Source organism: Mesoplodon mirus, assembly GCF_964341445.2.
Source record: "Mesoplodon mirus genome assembly, chromosome: 11".
Classification (NCBI taxonomy): domain Eukaryota; kingdom Metazoa; phylum Chordata; class Mammalia; order Artiodactyla; family Ziphiidae; genus Mesoplodon; species Mesoplodon mirus.
Window position 1 is genome coordinate 30258668 of NC_138987.1, and position 21754 is coordinate 30280421.

At 40.4% G+C, this 21754-nt stretch overlaps 1 protein-coding gene and 1 long non-coding RNA gene across 9 annotated transcripts in view; one reads left to right on the forward strand and one right to left on the reverse strand.

Moving 5' to 3' along the window:
• Positions 1-5159, forward strand: part of RIC8B (RIC8 guanine nucleotide exchange factor B) — a 121192-nt gene extending 116033 nt beyond the window's left edge. For 5 of the 7 annotated variants that reach the window (XR_014295365.1, XR_014295366.1, XR_014295367.1 and 2 more), the window contains one exon: positions 1727-1857. Coding sequence is in view for 2 of the 7 variants with exons in the window: in XM_082636575.1 (XP_082492701.1) it covers positions 1727-1838 (112 nt within the window). In the remaining 5 variants the exon portion in view is untranslated. Of the gene's footprint in view, positions 1-1726 lie in introns of all 7 variants that reach the window. The other 2 variants (XM_082636575.1, XM_082636577.1) reach the window with 1 other exon arrangement.
• Positions 1-21754, reverse strand: part of LOC309812660 — an 82008-nt gene that overhangs the window by 12267 nt on the left and 47987 nt on the right. The window lies entirely within an intron of this gene.

Genomic DNA, 21754 nt, shown 5'->3' on the forward strand with positions numbered 1-21754 from the left:
CCCACCTTCCCCAGGCAATTTGGTTGATGCTTCATCTCAGGAGCTGTGATTTCTTTTGTTCATGATTCTGTTACAGCATTTACCCCATTATGTTCTAAGTTATTTTTCATGTATATGTTTCACTCACTCCTCAAGGGCAGCAGCTGTGCCTAGTCTTCCTTTTCTTCCCAGTATATGACACAGTTCCTGGCACACAGTCCTTGAACAGCTGAACTCAGAGTGTGTTCCTTCAGTGCAGTTATAGCAGTTAATCCAGATGTGTGTGCTGCAAAGAGCACTGGACTGGGATTCAGAGACCTATGTCCCAGGTCCAACTTTGCCACTAGATATGTGACCTTGGGTAAGTCACTCAGTCTCCTTTATTAAACAAGGGGGTTGGACTAAATGATCTCTAAGGCCCCTTCAACTTTAAGTTCTATGATTCTGACCCCATTTCTTGGATCAGGAAACACATTTCCTACTTTATAATATTTAGCAGCCTCAACCAGTCAACCATCCACATTACTCCAAGAGTTTTCAGACTCAGCAATAGTCTACTGGTACTAGCCAGAGCTGCTTGATTAGGTTCCTGTTGACTTAACCAGTGACCACTGAGCTGTTCTTCCCCTTCCCCAGGAAGTTTCTCTGCAGCTATAACACTGTCACACTGCTATGTGGCTGGCCCTTCCGAGGGGAGCCCTTCTTTGTGCTGGCCTAAGGGACAACAGCAAGGAAGCAGAGGGAGAGGAGGTTTTATCATTTTCCTTCACTCCAACTCCCACCAGCGTTACAGCTGCTGCCATGTTGGTTCTTGTTGTAGACAGGTTTTTAGGGGGTGATGCCCGTTTCTGTGAGAAGTAAGTTTTAAGCAGCTCATGTGCCTCTTTAAGGCTCCTTTTAAAGTACACTGCTGACTTTTTGGGGTGGGAGGAGGACTAGAGTTAGCATCTGAACATGTACATTTGACATAATCTCTATACAATAAATAGGAGCCTATGAAAAGATTAAATAAATCTCTCTTAATGCTTTTTGATTGGCTTAATCAATAATTAACCATCTTTAGATGAGGCTGTAACTTGTGGAGTAGATATAATTGGATTAGCTGAAAAGAGGCAGTTGGGGCGCTTTGAAGAGATTAAAATGGCTGTCAATCCCATAATTAAACTGCCACAAACAAAAGCAATGGTGTTTTTTAAAAAAAGAAGAAGAAGGAGAGAGAGAGGAAAGAAAAGGGAGGGAGAAAGTTGGGGAAGGCCAAATGATTTGAAATCAATAAGTACTTATGTATCACTAGAGATTGGAGAGGCAAAAATCAAATGACAGATTTATTCCATTAAATGAAATCCGTACGTATCAAATCAGCCATTTAATTATATGCCTGGTCCACTGGGACAGGTGAAATTTTGGCAGCTTCAACTTCACTAAAACAAATCCACAAGAGGAAAAAAAATTATTAAAAACAGAAGAGACCTGCTCCTTGTCCTGAGCCCATTTAGACCTTGACTTTTCATACTTTTAATTGGCTTAGTAGGTTTGGCCTGTGTGAATGAAGTCTTTTATCTCCCTCTTTTTCTTTCCATACCTCTTTCATCTTTCCTGTTACAAACACACAGAGAGAGCTTGAGGAAAAATACTTTGGTTTTTAAAGACTTTTCTTTTTTTTAAAGGATGTGGATTTGGGTGGGGGGAGGGGGTGTGTGTGATGCTGGTGAATACTTTTTTTCTTTCTTTTATCTCTTTTTTCCAGAGAGGAGTTGCTTAAACCAATGGGACTAAAACCTGATGGGACAATAACGCCTTTGGAGGAAGCACTCAACCAGTACTCTGTCATCGAGGAGACCAGCTCTGACACAGACTAAAAGCATCACCTGCTCAGCTCTCAGTATTGCTTTTATCAGCATCTTTTCTCTGTAGCTCCAGGGGAATCTTTTCTCTAAAACATTTATGCCCTTGCTTTGGCTAGAAACACATTAACTGGTTTACTCATTGAGAATCCAGCATATTTAAGAAGTGATCCTGTGTTTTTGCGATATTGAGGCATTCATACAGAGCTGCAGTTAGACGGAGTTGCAGAGACTAGGAACAGAAAAAAAAATAATTCCATTTTGTCAAGATGGAACTGAAGGACTTCACTCTATAAAGCAGCCCTGGTTGAATCTGGCAGTTCTGTTTGCCAAGATTCTTAACAGAAGATTTAGCCGTGTCCTTCCTCTCACTTGTGTGAGCTGCCCTTTCTGAATCTCTCCAGAGACGGAGGCATGTGAGAAGCAGAACGAGCTGCTAAAAAGGGGCTGAGGCAAGTGACTTGTTAGATCAGGACTGAGTGAATGGAAGCCAAGCAGCTGCTCCATAAACATAGCCCCACTCTTCATTTCAGTTTTGTATAAATCTATAGAAATGCACACACACGCACACACACACAACAGCCCCAACAGACTTGCAAACTGATTACATTTAAAAAGTTTGTATGTCAGTTATCTAGAACTTCAGAATACATTTCTCCCTATAAAGTTATAAATGATGGTTTAGTTCTGAGGCAGCTACAAATGCCTATTTATTCCCTAATAACCTGAACACTAGTACCATAGAACTGAACCCCCATCTGTATCACTGCATGGGGAGCATGCATTCTGAGGTCTAACCTAGGGGTGCCTCCAACCTGGTAGAGGGAATGGGGACCCCCTGGGTACGGGGGGTTCTTTTGAGCCCTCTGCTGAGGGTGAGGGAGTCAGCAGCACCCATTTGTACATATATGTCACTCATGTCACATATTTTAAATTGGGGACTGTGTGTGCTTGTGTGTGTGTCCTACCTTTCTACCATATGTGATCAGTTTAATGGTAACTTTATTTATTTAAAAAAGAAACACAAATAGTTACTGTTAAACTGATTAAGGCTGTTTATTTTTACTTTTAGAATTGGTCATATGAAGAAGTAGAAAATGAATCATGCAATAGACAGTGGGCCTAGTTAATCAATGGCTAAAGTTGAAAAGGGGTTGGTTTCCTTTTATATATATATATGTATGTATATACATATATATATATATATATACACACACACATAATGTGCTTAACCACTGCCTTTTAAAACTTTAAATTAAATAAAACATTGGGGTTGATTCAATTTAGCTATCTGTGTGTGTTTCTTTATAGATACATGGGGTAAACAATCCTATTTCACAGTTTATGCTTTTTTAAAGTGCTTTTACATCTATTATCTCACTTATAATAAATAGCCTTTCTAAGGATAAAGTACATGAAGTATTAGTGAAAATGTCATTTATCCAGAAGTCACTTATCTGGCAAAAGTACAGATCAAGAATTCAGTTTTAAAAAGCCTTAGAGCTGCCAAAAGAGATGGCAAAGTTTCTTACAATTTATAGGAGAGATCCTCAAGAATCTCACCTTTTGCCTCTTTACTAAAATTTGCATATATTTCTAACATGTTTAGTTATCTGACTTCCAAGCCCACAAAAAAAATGGCAAAGGAGGAGGCTGTTAGATGGAAAGCAGACCTACTGAAAGCAGCAAAAAGCCAACTGAAAACCGGATAGGAACGTGGGGAGAATGAAAACTACTCAAGGCGTCATAAGTCTGGGACCATCTGTTTCCTAAAGGACATTCTAGTTGACCCAGAAAGTATCTGTACAGCAGTATGGCCTATAAACTAATTCTCATAACGATGACCTTGTGTATCTTTTAAAAAATAAGAATACTCTATAAAAAGACTAGGAAGAATACATTTTAGGATTTTTTATCCAAAATAGTTGGAGTATAAGTTATGTGTGACCCATGTTTTAACAGTAAATAAAATGAAACTTGGTAATTCATAATTTTAGATTATGTGAAAAAAAGTTTAGAAAAAAGAATTTAAGTATTTTTGTTACTTCATTCTACAAATGCATTTTTTAAGTATTTTTATAATTTCTGCAATTAAATAGCTTTGGCATGAGTGTCGGCTTACCTAAATGAAGACATGTTTAATGAAATACCATCTTGCCAGCTTCATGCAGAGTGAACAGTCCTGTTTAAGGAGCTGTGCTCTTCTGCTTTCAGTGAGCTCTGTTTCATTTTGAGTTTCCCCATACTGGGCACTAAGCTTTGTTTTGAAGAGAGAATTTGCAGAGGGAGAAGATGAAAGTGACCTCATCTTGCACACGGAAAGAGAACTAACATCTGTTGATTGCTTGCTCTGTGCTGGGCTTTTTATGTATCTTATCTTGTATAACGTCATCACATCTCATATTAAGAGGTCATCTCTGGAAAGCAAAGTAAGTTACCCAACATCACAGAGCAAGTAAAAATCCAACTCTGGCCGGCCTGACCCCCAGCACCTCTCCTTCCCCTTCACGCTGCCCACCTGGGTCCATGTTGTGCCCCCTTATGACTCTGGAATGCTGGGAGAGTGGTAATTCTCAGGCCATTTTAAGCAATAACTATTTCAGCAGAACTGGTTTAAAGAACTTACTAAGCAGGGAGGTGACCTGAATGAAGTTGAAGTGTGAGTAGGAAACTTGCTCAGTTAGTACTGGATTTCAAATAAGGACCTGGAATCCTTTAGGTCAGAGATGAGGGCTGCAGGCTCCCCTCCGCCCCCCCCACCCCCGCTGCCACCCTGCCCCTCGACATCTGCCTGGCTCAGTGGCCTGCAGTGGTGATGGTGAGAATACACTGGCCAACTGCACTCTGCAGGCCCCTGTGTCCACATCCCTCCCAACCTTTAAAACAGGGTATGGAGGAGCGGGTTCTAAAATAAGGCGCTTGAGCTGCTGCTTTAGAGTAACAGTCAACAGACCCTTGAGGCCCCGTCACACACCGGGTGGTCCTGGCAGGTGCACAGGACGGATGTTATTGTTCCTCCTTCATAAATGAAGCCATAGGCAGAGGCAGTGCAAGTACTCAACATCCCCTTACTACCATCTGTCTTGCCGCCTCCCAGTACTAGGTGTCTCTTATATTGACTTCCCTTCCCCTCCCCCCCATTATAAAAGTAATATATGTTCATTGTGGAAAGTTTGGAGAATACAAGAAATAATAAAGTTAATAATTCACCCCAAAACCCACCACCTGAGATAATCTCTGTTAATGTTTTGGTGTATTTCCGTCCTGTGTTTTTTCTATGCATATATAATTTATTTTACTACAAGATTGGGATCATGCTGTATTTACAGATTTGTACCCTGCTTTCTTCTTTAACATATTGTAAGCATTTTCCCATGTCAATAAATATTCTTCAAAAATTAATGGCTATATGATATTCCATTATATGAATTGTGGTAAACACTAGTAATTGCTTACCCAGTATTCTTCTTCCTTGCTAACAGAGGAGACATCATGACCTATCCCTCCTCCCCACAAAAAAGGTGCCTGCTGCCTTCCTGGGAGGCAGCATGAGCCTTGTCAGCACTGAAGAGCAGCAGGAAGTGGAATGGCACCAGGAAGAGCAGACTTGCTCTGCCATACACAGTCCAGCAGGAGCCTCGGCAGCACAGTTATGACGGCCAAATTAAGTGACTAGATAATTCTATAACTTTTGTTAAGGAGAGGCGTTTGAAAATAGCAAGGGATCTAGATGACTTTAAAAATTCTGCATGTGAAGAAAAGAAATGTCAATCATGTTTACTACTCTGTAATCCAGTTACTGGCATTAATTTTCTTGGAGATATTCTTCACTGCAATTCCAGAGGTGAAAGAGGGTACACAGGGATGGGGAGAGACATGTTAGTCTTTCAAGAAAAGTAAGGGGACACCTGTCAGAAACTACTGGGTATGTGGCGAGCACAATATGGAGAAGGAACGAATGGTGTTCTAGGAACAAATCATATGGGTGAGGGAGGAAGGAGGGAGGGATTTCTCACAACTGCCATAAGTGAGAAGATTCAAGGGAAGGGAGAGGTTTCTAGAGAGAATTTGGGAGGATGTGACTCTGATGCACGATGCCGAGTCCCTGCACCAAGTCTTCAAGAAGCATCAGAGCAGCCTTTCTTAAAGAAGTGTGGGGAGATTAAGCCTCAGTTCCTACATCATGCATTGTACATAGTGAATTAACTTTCCTGTGCATCTAGAATAGTGTTAGCTACATAGCATCCTTGATGGAGAGAAAAAACAGTCACTCCAGTCCAGAGTTCTGTGGTTCAGATGAACCCTGGTTGAGAAAGGCTGTCTTAAAGAAAAGGTCAAAATTATTCTGCAAGGCTTCTAGAGTCAGATTTGTGTTTTCTTTTAATGTAACACAGGGAAGATCCTGGGCCCTAGGGCTCCAGCTGTATCCAGGTCTCACGGACCTGTACCTTTTCTGCATTGAACATAGCAATTAGAGCTGTGTATACTTACTGAGCAATTACTGTGCCAGACACTGTGCTAAGCACTTTACATGCACTTTCCAATTGCATCTTCATGGCAATCTTATGAGGTAAGTACTATTAGAATAACTCCCACTTTTCAGATGAGAAAACTAAGGCATAAAGATGTTGGGTACTATGTGCAAGGCACACAGCCAATAAGTAGCAAAATTTGAATTCAAACCTGTCTGATGTCTGTGTGTTGCTTCTGCGATCAGAAAAATTCAATAAAGTCTTACTTGAGAGAAGAGATTTCAGAAGAGATTGAAATGGGAAAAACAGAATTGGGAAATAACTTTAACACATTTTTCCTCACTCCATTTCCATATCTCCCCACTACATAGAATCCCATACTCCTGCTAGTCTCAGAGAAAGACCCATGCTGACAAGCATGCCAATCCACATCAGTGTGTTCAGTAAACATTCACTGGGCATTTACCATGTACCAGGCACTGTTCAAGGTGATTGGGGATACAAACACAACTTGAAAGTCCCTATCCCCAAAGTGCCCACAGTGTGAGAAGTCCATAACCAAAGCCTGTTCAAAGTGCTACAGGATGCCAGGAGGAATATGGGGGTTGAGTAACAAAGCTTCGTAAGGGACATCTGAGCTGAGCTTGAGTTCGCCACGTACAGGAGAAAGACTTCCCACCAAAAGAACTGGCTCCAACAAAAGCTCGTGCACTTGGTGTGTTTACAGAACACAAACATGTCTCATGATGGGACACACGACTAGCAGAATTTCAGGTGAGGAAAGGACACAACCAGAAAGATCACTCTGGCTGCAGTATGGAGAATGGAGTGGAGAAGGGACAGACAGTAAGAAAAGAGACCAGACAGAAGGCTGCTGCATCACTACATGTGAGGGGTAAGCAGGGCCTGGACTGGAGTAGTGGCAGGAGGTGTAAAAAAAAAAGGGGAGGGAGTCAAGAAATGCTTAGAAGCTGGAATAAACACAATTCGGCATTGTGGAAAGGCAAGAAAGAGCTCATTTAAAAACTCAGATGGGAATGACTTTGGGAAAAAGATAATCTAAAATACTGGCTCGGCCAAACTGTGAACTAAGCAACTTTGGGTTTGGGAGCAGGAGGGTGAAGCTAAGAGTTAGTTCAAGGAATTTGCAAATTTGTAGGGCCACCAAGCATCATTTACATAATGAATGAAAAAAATGTCTTGGATATCAAGTACATCTATTTTACAAATACTGTATCACATGTTGATATGATAAAAGTTCATTCATAAGCATTCCTCAATTCATAATATCCTTTTGACCATCTGTATTTCCTCAGTCAAAATATATTAATGATAAACAGCTATCGTGTGGAAATGAGATCCACAAAGTTCAGGTTTAAAAAAACCCTCAAAATTGAAAAGACTCAGAACTATTGGCAACCAGTTTCAGAAAGTCAAATTGAACTATCTTGGTCATGAAAGAATACTGGGATCTCTCTCATAAGGGAAGGAGATGAACAACCAAGCTGTGCAAAGATGGAGACATCATGGGGTCTCAATTACAACCAAAACCTGAGTCTTGTTGTATTACAGGGGTAAGATAAAGGAATTTATAAAATCCTTTTTTTCCCCACAAGGAATTATGACTTTCAAGCCTATATTTTGTCTTCAAAGTTAAACAAACTAAACAATTTTTCCTGCTTTTTTTCTTTCCTGCTGTAATAATTCCCTCCTCCTCCACCCCTCTATCTCAAGACAGAGGATAAGCTCACCAGGAATAAAGTCATGAACTAACTCAGTAAAGAAAAATACATGTTGATAGATGTAAAACACTATTACCTTATTTTACCCAAAACAAACACTCTTGAAACTAAAACTTTTACTATGTTTTAATGTCTGTGACTTATTTGTGGTTATAAGTTATTATTGTGGTATTAAATGAATCAATTTTCATACCAAAAGTACATTAAGCAATAGAAATTAATGAAATTAATTTTATACTAAAATTTTATGTGAGCCATACAAAGTCACCAACTATTCAATAGTAAAAATGAAAAAAAAAAAGAATCTATATAGGCCAAAGAATGTAGTCACAATGTACATTTTCAAGCACGTACATGCAAGAAGAAATTAAAAGTAATTCTAATTGGAGACACTTCTGGTTAAACAAAGCAGTCTGAACACATGCATTTACCTTGACCACCTCCTGAAAACCTATTAAAATGGCATTAAATGGATGTTTTGGAGTAAAGCTTAAGCCCAATAAGACAATGAAAATGAGAAGGAAGATGACAGCAGAAAAGAGCTATCAACAAAATTTGGAAACTGGAAATTAGATGAGCAAGAGATAATTAATGGAGGAAGAAGACACAAGGTATCGAAAAATTAAGCCTACAAGAGGCAAGGGAAGCCAAAACCAAGATGACATGTGCTAGAACCAGCTTATACCAGCTCATGAGAGCATATTGTTAAATTTTTAAGAATTTTACAAGCTGGTTAAAATTAATCATTATTAAAAATTAAATTATGTAAATTTCAATTAATAAGTTATATTTAAAACAAAGGTAATAAATGCTCAAAATTCCTCACTTCCTGGGACTTCCCTGGTGGTCCGGTGTTAAAGAATCCACCTTCCAATGCAGGGGACGCAGGTTCAATCCCTGGTCGGGGAACTAAGATCCCACATGCCACAGGGCAACTAAGCCTGCACGCAATGAGAGAGCCCGTGTGCCACAAACTACGGAGCCCACGTGCCCTGGAGCCTGCGCGCCACAACTAGAGAGGGAAAACCTGCAGGCCACAACTAGAGAAAAGCCCGCGAGCTGCGATGAAAGATCCCAAATGCCTCAACGAAGATCCTGCGTGCTGCAACTAAGGCCTGATACAGCCAAAAAACAAAACAAAAACAAAAAAAACTCCTCATTCCTAATTATTTTAATACATTTTATTATTATCTATGCTCTTGAAGTTATTAACATCTCGTGTCTGTAAGGTAAGAAGAATGGTGTGCTGCTGCTCAACCCTTCCCAACTCTGTATTCAGTGAGGTCATGATGGTAGCTTGAATTCAGCTATGGTGGGAATATTTACATCATGGGAATGAACAAACACTACCAATCAGGACTTTTTCCACTAGAGAGCCAATTAAACATTTACCAGCACATCACAGTGAAATACCCTACAGAACCCCATAATGGCTTAGGAATCAGATACCTAGTACATCTAAGAATAAGGGTGTGGGTGGGGTTTAAAACAGGCAACCAGGTTCCCCTCCGTCACCTGCCCCTACACAACCAGGTGATTCCTATTCTACCTCACCAGAATAAACCAGGAATTTCCCTCAGAAGAAGTTATTTCAAAGGTCTCTGCACCTAAGGACTCAAGCACTGAAGATGACTGGGGTATCTTGCTGAAAACAGAAGGATGAGGTGAAAGATCTCCTTCCCCCAGTCAATCCCAAGAACACTAGCAGCTAGGACCCTTCTGGCAGGGAAAATGGCCCAGAAGAAGGATCTGAAGAGAAGGAAAGTGAGGTATCTTCCAACACAATCGCCAGACACCAGCTTTTTCATGCTCAGTGAGGCCACCGTTCATTCATTCATTCATTCAAGAGATATGCACTGAATACATGCTAGTGTCCTGGCCCTGCTTCAGGTACAACAGACAAGTTAGTGAACAAAATAAAGATCCTGTCCTTATGGAGCTTTAATTCTTCTGGATAAAGATAGACAATTAATAAATACAGTACACTGGTGAACCTAACAAAGCATATGATCCCTGATGCCATGTCAGGTGGCAATAATACCAATGAAAACTAAAGCAGAGTTAGGCCCAGGTAGAAGTTTTATAGAAGGTCATTGGGGAAGGCCTCTCTGACAAAGTGTTATTTGAGCAGAGACCTGAAAGAAGTGAAGAAATAAGCTGAGTGAACATCTAGGAGTTATTCTTTCTAGAGAGAGGGAATAGCAAGTAAGTACAAAGGCCCCAAAGTGATAACAGTCTTGATATTAGTTCACCTTGGGAACTACAATGTGTAGTTTAGCTGGAGGAAGCAATGTGGAGAGCAGTAGGAGATAAGGTCAGAGAGATACGGTGAGGCCAGATCACAAAGGCCTTGGAGGGTAAACACAGTAAGCCCACACAGAGTCTGCAATGAGGTTTTCAGTGTCTCATTCTTAAATATGAAGGCACAGTCAGTGGTCAACAGATGTTTGAGGACACCCTCTCATATGAAAAAAAAGAGACCTGGGCTCTCTATTCTGTTCCATTAATCTATGGATCTGTTTTTGTACCAATATTACACTGTTTTGATTATGGCAGCTTTTTAGTATAGCCTGAAGTCTGGGAGGGGTATACCTCCAGTTTTGTTCTTTTTTCCTCAGGATTGCTTTGGCAGTTTGAGGTCTTCTGTGATTTCATATAAATTTTAGGGTTATTTGTTCCAGTTCTGTGAAAAATGATGTGGTTATTTTGACAGGCAGGGATTGCATTAAATCTGTAGATTGTTTTGGGTAATATGACCATTTTAGTAGTATTAATTCTTCCAATCCAAGAGCATGGATATCTTTCCATTTCTTTGAATCATCTTCAGTTTCCTTCATCAATGTTTTATAGTTTTCAGCATATATGTCTTTAGTCTCCTTGGTTCAGTTTATTCCTAGTTATTTTTTTGATGCAATTTTAAATGGGATTTTTTTTACTTTCTCTTTTTGATCTTTCATTATTAGCGTATAGAAAGCCAACACATTTCTGTGTATTAATCTTGAATCCTGAAACCTTGCTGAATTTGTTATTAGTTTAACAGTTTTGGGGAGGTGACTTTAGGGCTCACTATATAGAGTATCATCGTCATTTGCAAATAGTGACAGTTTTCCCTCTTTGCTTCCATTTTGGATACTTTTATTTCTTTTTCTTGTCTAATTGCTGTAACCTTCCAATACTAGGTTGAATAGACGTGGTGAGAGTGGACATCACTGTCTTGTTCCTGAATTTAGTGGGAAGGCTTTCAGCTTTTCACTGTTGAGTATTATGTTGGCTGTGGGTTTGTATTATGTGGCTGTTTAATAAAATGGCTTTTACTGTGTTGAGATATGTTTCCTCTAAACTCATTTTGATGAGAGTTTTTATCAGAAATAAACCCACATACATACAGTCAATTAATCTACGACAAAGGAGGCAAGAATTACAATGGAGAAAAGACAGTCTCTCCAACAAGTGGTGCTGGGAAAACTGGACATATAGAACAATGAGATTAGAATATTCCCTCATACCATATACAGAAATAAAATCAAAATGGTTTAAAGACCTAAATGTAAGACCTGAAATCATAAAACTCCTGGAAGAGAATATAGGTGGAAAACTCTTTGAAATAAACCATAGCAATATTTTCTTGGATCAGTCTCCTAAGACAAAAGAAATAAAAGCAAAAATAAACAAATGGGGCCTAATTAAACTTAAAAGCTTTTGCATAGCAAAGGAAACCTTCAACAAAATGAAAAGACAATCTAGAGAATGGGAGAAAATATTTGCAAATGATGCAACCAACAAGAGGTTAATATCTAAAATATACAAACAGCTCATACAACTCAATATCAAAAAAAAGGAACAATCCAATTAAAAATGCACAGAAGACTTGCATATACATTTTTCCAAAGAAGACATACAAATGGCCAACAGGTACATGAAAAGATGCTCAAACATCACTAATTATTAGAGAACTGTAAATCAAAACCACAATGAGTATCACCTCACACCTGTCAGAATGGCTATCATCAAAAAGTCTACAAATAACAAATGTTGGTGAGGATATGGAGAAAAGGGAACCCTCCTAACACTGTTGGTAGAAATGTAAATTGGTGCAGTCACTATGGAAAACAGTAGGCAGGTTCCTTAAAAAAATAAAAATAGAACTACTACATAAGCCAGCAATTCCACTCCTGGATATTTATTGGAAAAAAAGAAAACATTAATTTGAAATGATACATGTACCCCAATGTTCCTAACAGCACTAATTACAATAACTAAGACATGGAAACTGCCCATCAACAGACAACTGGATTAATCAAAATGTGGTATACATACGCACACACACAATGGAATATTACTCAGCCATAAGAAAGGATGTAATACCGCCATTTGCAGCAACATGGATGGACCTAAAGAATATTATGCTTAGTGAATAAGTCAGACAAAGACAAATACTACATGATATCACTTATACATGGAATCAAAAAAAATAATACAAATGAATGTATAAGCGAAACAGAATCAGACTCAGAGAAAACAAACTTGCAGTTACCAAAGGAAACAGAAAAGTGGGGAGGGACAAATTAGGGGTATGGGATTAACACATACAAACTCCTATATATAAAATAGATAAGCAGTAAGGACATACTGTATAGGAACTTATACCCATTATCTTATAACAACCTATAGCAATATAATCTGCAAAAGTACTGAATCACTCTGCTGTACACCTGAAACTAACACAGTATTTTACATCAATTATACTTCAATTTAAAAAGAAAAACAGAGACCAAAGCAAACAGAAAAGCAGAGAGCCAAGGAAAACTTCTACAAAACTGTAATTAATTATAAGTGTAGACATCAACTCCATTATCAGGATACAGCAGATTAAGTAAACAATAACCCAAAATAAGTAAGTCTAGAGCTGAACAATACAGCTAAGTAAAATAGAAATTAACTGATAGCAGTAGGCTTGGTAGCTGGACACTTTTTTTTTTTGCGGTACGCGGGCCTCTCACTGCTGTGGCCTCTCCCGCTGCGGAGCACAGGCTCCAGACGCACAGGCTCAGCGGCCATGGCTCATGGGACCAGCCGCTCCGCGGCATGTGGGATCCTCCCAGACCGGGGCACGAACCCGGATCCCCTGCAACAGCAGGCGTACTCTCAACCACCACGCCACCAGGGAAGCCCTGGACACTTTGTTTTAAAGTGTACTTAAGTTACTTAGAAAAATCGATGACATACTGGTATGGAACCCAGAGTATAAATATTACAAATATTGTGTGAAATATATCAGGGAGCAAGCCAACAATGGAAGGGTCAGAAAACTGAAATCACAGAGCATCAGGCTTCTTGCACTTCCTGTGTGTGTTTCCACTTTGTTTACCCTTATTTTTAACTAAAAAAAACTAAAACCTTACATTCTCGCCAGTCTTGGCTGTATTTGGGGGGAACCAAGGGAAGGGAGTTTTTTCCCAGCTTGCACCAAAAATGCTAGTGAGTAGGAAAACCCCAGCCCTCTTCCTGGGTTCCCCCTTTCCTCTCATACCACCACTAAACAACTTTTGACACCAGATTGTGGGGGGGTTCCCCCACAATAAGCAATTCTCTGACACCAGCTAGGTGCCCTACAATTCAACTCAAGTCTGACACCATCTACCAGGAGACCCTATAGGTTAAGGGCTCAGTCCTACAAGATTGTCTTCCTCCACCTTCAGAGACCAACTGCAAGTCCAGGTTGTCACCTGTGCTTCTGACCAACCGGCTATAGATTGGAGGTTCTCACGACCCCCTCCTCGGGTTTAGATTAATTTGCTAGAGAGGCTCACACAGCTCAGAGAAATATTTTACTTACCAGATTACCAGTTTCTTAGAAAAGGATATATAACTCAGAAACAGCCAGATGGAAGAGATGCACAGGGCCGGATACGGAGAAAGGGCCCTGAACTTATGCTCTCGGAACACAGCACTCTCCCCAAACCTCCATATGTTCACCGACCCAGAAGCTCTCTGAACCCTGTCGTTTCGGGTTTTTATGGAGGCCTCATGACACAGGCGTGATTGATTACACCATTGGCTATCCGTGATTGATTCAACCTGACTCCCTACCCAGAGGTCAGGGAGTGAGACTAAGTTCCAACCTTCTAATCACCTGGTTGATTCCTCCAGCAACCAGCCCCCATCCTTAGGTGTTTTCCAAAAGTCACCTCATTAACGTAAAAAAAGACACCATTTTGGCTCTCATCACTTAGGAAATTCCAAGGGTTTTAGGAGCCCTGGGCCAGCAACTGGATGAAGACCAAATACGTATTTCTTGTTATAAATTGGGATATCTCAGCTTGCTTTCATCATCGTCATCATGATCAAGCAAAGTGGTAACAGTAGGACCCAAATTGTGAGAACGGTGAAGGTAAAACTCAGGACAGTGCTGTAAGTACTTAGCAGTAGCTTCTCTCCCCTGGAAAATCTTCCAGAGTTAAATCCTAGAGATCCTCTTTTATATTTTCTGAAAGGAGTCCAAACTTCTTTTTCATCACCCTCTTATACTGATATCCTATTATATTGTACACTCTTGATTTCTCCAGTGCAAAACACAAGATAGATGGATTCTCAGGAGAGAACAGATGTAAACATTACATACATTATCTCATTCAATACTCACATCAACAAGGAAGGATTCCTATACCTTTTAAAAATTGAGGCTCAGAAAGACAAGTAACTTGTCCAAAGTCACAAAGCTGGAATTGGCAGAGCAAAAATTTCATGCCTATCTGTATGACCCCCAAATTATGTTTTATGTTACTATACCACACTAAAAACATGATTTACAGTCAATTCTGAAGAAACCAGTGCTAAATAATTGCTCTCTTCCACGTGTTTGGCAGCCAGACAGGATGAAAGAAAGGGAAGGAAGGGAAGCCATCATCAACCAGCCTCTTTTTCTCACCTCTGAGGTTTCAGGAATAATAAGAACTAGATGAAATAAGTACTTATTCCATGACACTAAGGGCTTTGTATCAATACAATTAACCTCATCCAAGTCCTCACAACAACCTGAAGGCATAGCCAGTGTTATTATTCCTAACTTACAGATGGGAAATGGAGGCCAAAAGATTAGGTCACTTAACTAGTTACCAGTCAAGCTGGGCCCAAGATAGGCAGACCCTAAGTGATACCATCTACCCATCAAGGGGAGCGCAGTGTACTCAGTTCGGCTGCATGAACCCATAGGCCTCTTCTTTGTGTATCTCATCTAGGGAGGCTTTCTCAGCATCCCTTGATACCAATTCATTTCTAGCTTTGAGTCTGAATGTCTTAGAAAACTGTCTAGCTATCCTTGCAGCCCAGATATTATATCCTGGGAATCCACTTCCTGGTTCAGAATTGGTTTCATCAAACATTGTCATGGGCCGTCTATTGCCTGCCAGAGTCACATCCTACACATGATCTCATTTGCTGCTCTCAGCAACACTGTGTGGTGTTTCCACTACCACCCTTGGTTCACAGACAGGGGGCTCTGTGGCTCAGAGAGGTATGTTAACAGAGCTGATATGGGGCAAAACCATGACATGAGCTCAGATCTTTGGATTCCATGTCTAGTTATTTGTACCACATAGACAGCTGGGTCTCAGAAGTGGATAATCCAGCCTTCTTAAAAAGGAGACAACAGGCCCAAAATGGAGTCACTTGTGCTAAGCCCCATGTCAGCAAACCAAGACCTAATACCAAACCTAACTGCAGTTACAACCTCCCCAGGGAATGTAGTCTTTTTTTTTTTAATTGAAGTATAGTTGATGTACAATATTATATAAGTTACAGGTGTACAATATAGTGATTCACAATTTTTAAAGATTATACTCCATTTATAGTTATTATAAAATATTTCCTGTGCTGTACAATATATCCCTGTACATTATTTGATACATTGTAGCTTATTTATTTTATACATAGTACTTGCTGTATAATTTAACCTTTTAGCTTATTTATTTTAGTTCTCTACCCTTATCTTGCCCCTCCTCACTTCCCTCTCCCCACTGGTAACCACTAGTTTGTTTTCTGTATCTGTGAGTTTGCTTCTTTTTTGATACACTCACTAGTTTGTTCTATTTTTTAGATTCCACATATAAGTGATATCAAATATTTGTGTCTGCCTTTCTCTGATTTCACTAACATAATGCCCTCCAAGTCCATTAATATTGATGTAAATGGAAAAATTTCATTCTCTTTATGGCTAAGTAGTATTCCATTGTGTATATACAGAACATTTCCTTTACCCATTCATCTGTTGATGGACTCGTAGGTTGCTTACATAACTTGGCAATTGTTAATAATGCTGCTATGAACATGGGGGTACATGTATCTTTTCAAATTAGTGGGTTTTTTTCTTTCAGATATTACCCATGAGTGGAATTGCTGGGTCATATGATAGCTCTATTTTCAGCTTTTTGAGAAATTTCCATACTGTTTTCCACAATGGCTGCACAAATTTACATTCCCACCAAGAGTATACGAGGGTTCCCTTTTCTCCACATTCTTGCCAACATTTGTTATTTAAGTTCTTTTTGATGATAGCCATTCTGTCTGGTGTGAGGTGATATCTAATTGTGATTTTGATTTGCAGTTCTCTGATGATTAGTGACGTTGAGCATCTTTTTATGTGCCTACTGACCACCTGTATGTCCTCTATGAAAAAAATGTCTATTCAGGTTTCCTGCCCATTTTCCAATTGGGCTGTCTTTTGGATGTTGAGTTGTATGAGCTGTTCATATATGCTGGATATTAACCCCTTATCAGTCATCATTGCAAATATTTTCTCTCATTCAATAGGTTGCCTTTTCCTTGTGTTGATGGTTTCCTTTGCTGTGCAAAAGTTTTAACTTTAATTAGGTCCCATTTGTTTATATTTGCCTTTATTTCTTTTACTTTAGGAGACAGATCCAAAAAAATCTTGCTATGATGTATGCCAAAGAGTGTTCTGCCTATGTTTTCCTCTAAGAGTTTTATGGTTTCTGGTCTTACATTTTGGTCTTGAATCCATTTTGAGTTTATTTTTTATATGATGTTAGAGAATGTTGTAATCTCATTTTTTTACTTGCCCAGGTTTCCCAGCACCACATATTCAAGAGACTGTCTTTTCTCGATTGAATATGCCTCCTTTGTCATAGATTAATTGACCATAAACGTTTGGGTTTATTTCTGGGCTCTCTGTTCTGTTCCATTGATCTATGTGTCTCTTTTTGTGCCAGTACCATACTGTTTTGTTTTGTTTTGTTTTTTGCGGTACGCGGGCCTCTCACTGTTGCGGCCTCTCCCGTTGCGGAGCGCAGGCACCGGATGTGCAGGCTCAGTGGCCATGGCTCATGGGCCCAGCTGCTCCACAGCACGTGGGATCTTCCCGGACCGGGGCACAAACCTGTGTCCCCTGCATCGGCAGGCGGACTCAACCACTGCACCACCAGGGAAGCCCCATACTATACTGTTTTGGTTACTGTACCTTTGTAGTATAGTCTGAGGTGAGGGAGCATGATTCCTCCAGCTCTGTTCTTCTTTCTCAAGATTGTTTTGGCAATTAGGGGTCTTTTGTGTTTCCATACAAATTTAAAAATTATTTGTTCTAGTTCTCTGAAAAATGCCATTGGTATTTTGATAGGGACTGCATTGAATCTGTAGATTGCCTTGGTTAGTGTGGTCATTTTAACAACATTAATTCTTCCAATCCAAGAACATGGTATATCTTTCCATCTATTTGTGTCATCTTCAATTTCTTTCATCAGACCCATACATATGCTGCCTACAAGAGACTCGCTTCAGATCTAAAGACATACACAGACTGAAAGTGAGGGGATGGAAGAAGGTATTCCATGCAAATGGAAATCAACGGAAAACCAGAGTAGCAATACTTATATCAGACAAAATAGACTTTAAAATAAAGACTGTTACAAGAGACGAAGACACTACATAATGATCAAGGGATCAATCCAAGAAAAAGATATAGCAACTGTAAATATATATGTACCCAACATAGAAGCACCGAAATACATAAGGCAAATATTAATGGACATAAAGGGAGAAATCGACAGTAACACAATAATAGTAGGGGACTTTAACACTCCCAAGTACATCGATGAACAGATCATCCAGACAAATTCAATAAGAAAACACTTGCCTTAAATAAGAAATTAGACCAGAAGAACTTAATTGATATACAGAGAGCATTCCATCTGAAAGCAGCAGAATACACATTATTTCCAAGTACACATGGAACATTCTCCAGGACAGATCACATGCTAGGCAACAAAACAAGCCTTGGTAAATTTAAGAAAATTAAAATCATATCAAGCATCTTTTCTGACCACAACACTAGGAAACTAGAAATCAACTACAAGAAAAAAACTGCAAAAAACACAAACATATGGAAGCAAAACAATATGCTACTAAACAGCCAATGGATCACTGAAGAAATAAAAAAGGAAATCAAAAAATATCTACAGACAAATGAAAAAAAAATACAATGATCAAAAAACTGTGGGATGAGGGGAGGAGTCAAGATGGCGGTTTGGGAGAGAGACCTTCAAGATGGCAGAGGAGTAAGATATGGAGATCAACTTCCTCCCCACAAATACATCCGAAATACATCTACATGTGGAACAGCTCCTATAGAACGCCTAGTGAATGCTGGCAGAAGACCTCAGACTTCCCAAAAGGCAAGAAACTCCCCAAATACCTAGATAGGGCAAAAGAAAAAAGGAAAAACAGAGACAAAAGAATAGGGATGGGACCTGCACCTCTGGGAGGGAGCTGTGAAGGAGGAAAAGTTTCCACACACTAGGAAGGCCCTTCATTGGTGGAGATGGGAGGTGGCAGGGGGGAAGCTTCAGAGCCACGGAGGAGAGCACAGCAACAGGGGTGCAGAGGGCAAAGCAGAGAGATTCCCGCACAGAGGATCGGTGCTGACCAGCCCGCACCTGCCTGAGAAGCTTCTCCGCTCACCCGCCAGGACGGGTGGGGGCTGGGAGCTGAGGCTCGGGCTTCGGAGGTCAGATCCCAGGGAGAGGACTGGGGTTGGCTGCGTGAACACAGCCTGAAGGGGGCTAGTGTACCACAGCTGGCTGGGAGGGAGTCTGGGAAAAAGTCTGCACCTGCCTAAAAGGCAAGATACCATTGTTTCGGGGTGTGTAAGGAGAGGGGATTCAGAGCACTGCCTAAACGAGCTCCAGAGACGGGTGTGAGCTGGGGCTATAAGCGTGGACACCAGAGATGGGCATGAAACACTGAGGCTGCTGCTACAGTCACCAAGAAGCCTGTGTGCAAGCACAGCTCACTCTCCACACCTCCCCTCCCGGGAGCCTGTGCAGCCCGCCATTGCCAGGATCCCGTGATCCAGGGACAATGCCCCTGGGAGAACACACGGCATGCCTCAGGCTGTTGCCACATCATGCTGGCCTCTGCCGCCGCAGGCTCACCCCGCATACATACCCCTCCCTCCCCCCGGCCTGAGTGAGCCAGAGCCCCCTAAGCAGCTGCTAGTTTAACCCCGTCCTGTCTGGGCGGGGAACAGATGCCCTCAGGTGACCTACAGGCAGAGGGGGGGCCAAATCCAAAGCTGAACCCCAGGAGCTGTGTGAAAAAAGAAGAGAAAGGGAAATTTCTCCCAGCTGCCTCAGGAGCATCGGATTAAATCTCCACAATCAACTTGATGTATCCTGCATCTGTGGAATACCTGAATAGACAATGAGTCATCCCAAAACTGAGGCGGTGGACTTTGGGAGCAACTGTAGACTTGGGGTTTGCTTTCTGCATCTAATTTGTTCCTGGTTTTATGTTTATCTTAGTTTAGTATTTAGATTTTATTATCATTGGTAGATTTGTTTATTGATATGGTTGCTCTCTTCCTCCTTCTTTTTTTATATACAGATATATATGTATTTTTTCCTTTTTCTCTTTTTGTGAGTGTGTATGTGGATGCTTCTTTGTGTGATTTTGTCTGTATAGCTTTCCTTTTACCATTTGTCCTAAGGTTCTGTCTGTCCCCCCCTTTTTTTGTATATTTTTAGTGCTTGTTATAATTGGAGAATTTGTTTCTTGCTTTGGTTGCTCTCTTCTTTATTTCTTTTTATTACACTTTATTATTTTTTATTTTTAATAATTACTTTTTATTTTAATAACTTTATTTATTTATTTATTTATTTATTTATTTATTTCTCCCTTTTCTTCTGAGCCGTGTGGCTGACAGGGTCTTGGTGCTCCGGCCGGCTGTCAGGCCAGTGCCTCTGAGGTGGGAGAGCCAAGTTCAGGACATTGGTCCACCAGAGACCTCCTGGCTCCACGTAATATTAAACAGTGAAAGCTCTCCCAGAGATCTCCATCTAAATGCTATGTGCCAGCTCCACTCAATGACCAGCAAATTACAGTGCTGGGCACCCTATGCCAAACAACTAGCAAGACAGGAACACAACCCCACCCATTAGCAGAGAGGATGCCTAAAAACATGATAAGGTCACACACACCCCAAAACACACCACCAGACACGGTCTTGCCCACCAGAAAGACAAGATCGGGACTCATCCACCAGAACACAGGCACCAGTCCCCTCCACCAGGAAGCCTACACAACCCACTGAACCAACCTTAGCCACTGGGGCAGACACCAAACACAATGGGAACTACGAACCTGCAGCCTGCAAAAAGGAGACCCCAAACATAGTAAGTTAAGCACAATGAGAAGACAAACACACAGCAGATGGAACAAGGTAAAAACCCACCAGACCAAACAAATGATGAGGAAATAGGCAATTTACCTCTGAAAAAGAATTCAGAGTAATGGTAGTAAAGATGATCCAAAATCTTGGAAATAAAATGGAGAAAATACATGAAACGTTTAACAAGGACCTAGAAGAACTAAAGAGGAAACAAACAATGATGAACAACACAATAAATGAAATTAAAAATTCTCTAGAGGGAATCAATAGCAGAATAACTGAGGCAGAAGAACAGATAAGTGACCTCGAAGATAAAACAGTGGAAGTAACTACTGCAGAGCGAATAAAGAAAAAAGAATGAGAAGAACTGAGGAGAGTCTCAGAGACCTCTGGGACAACATTAAACTCACCAACATTCTAATTATAGGGGTGTCAGAAGAAGAGAAAAAAAAACGGGACTGAGAAAATATCTGAAGAGATTATAGTTGAAAATTTCCCTAATATGGGAAAGGAAATAGTCAATCAAGTCCAGGAAGCACAGAGAGTCCCATACAGGATAAATCCAAAGAGAAACATGCCAAGACACATATTAATCAAACTATCAAAAATTAAATACAAAGAAAAAATATTAAAAGCAGCTAGGGAAGAACAACAAATAACATACAAGGGAATCTCCATAAGGTTAACAGCTGATCTTTCAGCAGAGACTCTGCAAGCCAGAAGGGAGTGGCAGGACATATTTAAGTGATGAAAGGGAAGAACCTACAACCAAGATTACTCTACCCAGCAAGGATCTCATTCAGATTTGATGGAGAAATTAAAACCTTTACAGATGAGCAAAAGCTAAGAGCATTCAGCACCACCAAACCAGCTCTACAACAAATACTAAAGGAACTTACCTAGGCAGGAAACACAAGAGAAGGAAAGACTTACAATAATAAACACAAAACAATTAAGAAAATGGTAATAGGAACATACATATCGATAATTACCTTAAATGTAAACAGATTAAGTGCTCCAACCAAAAGACACAGACTG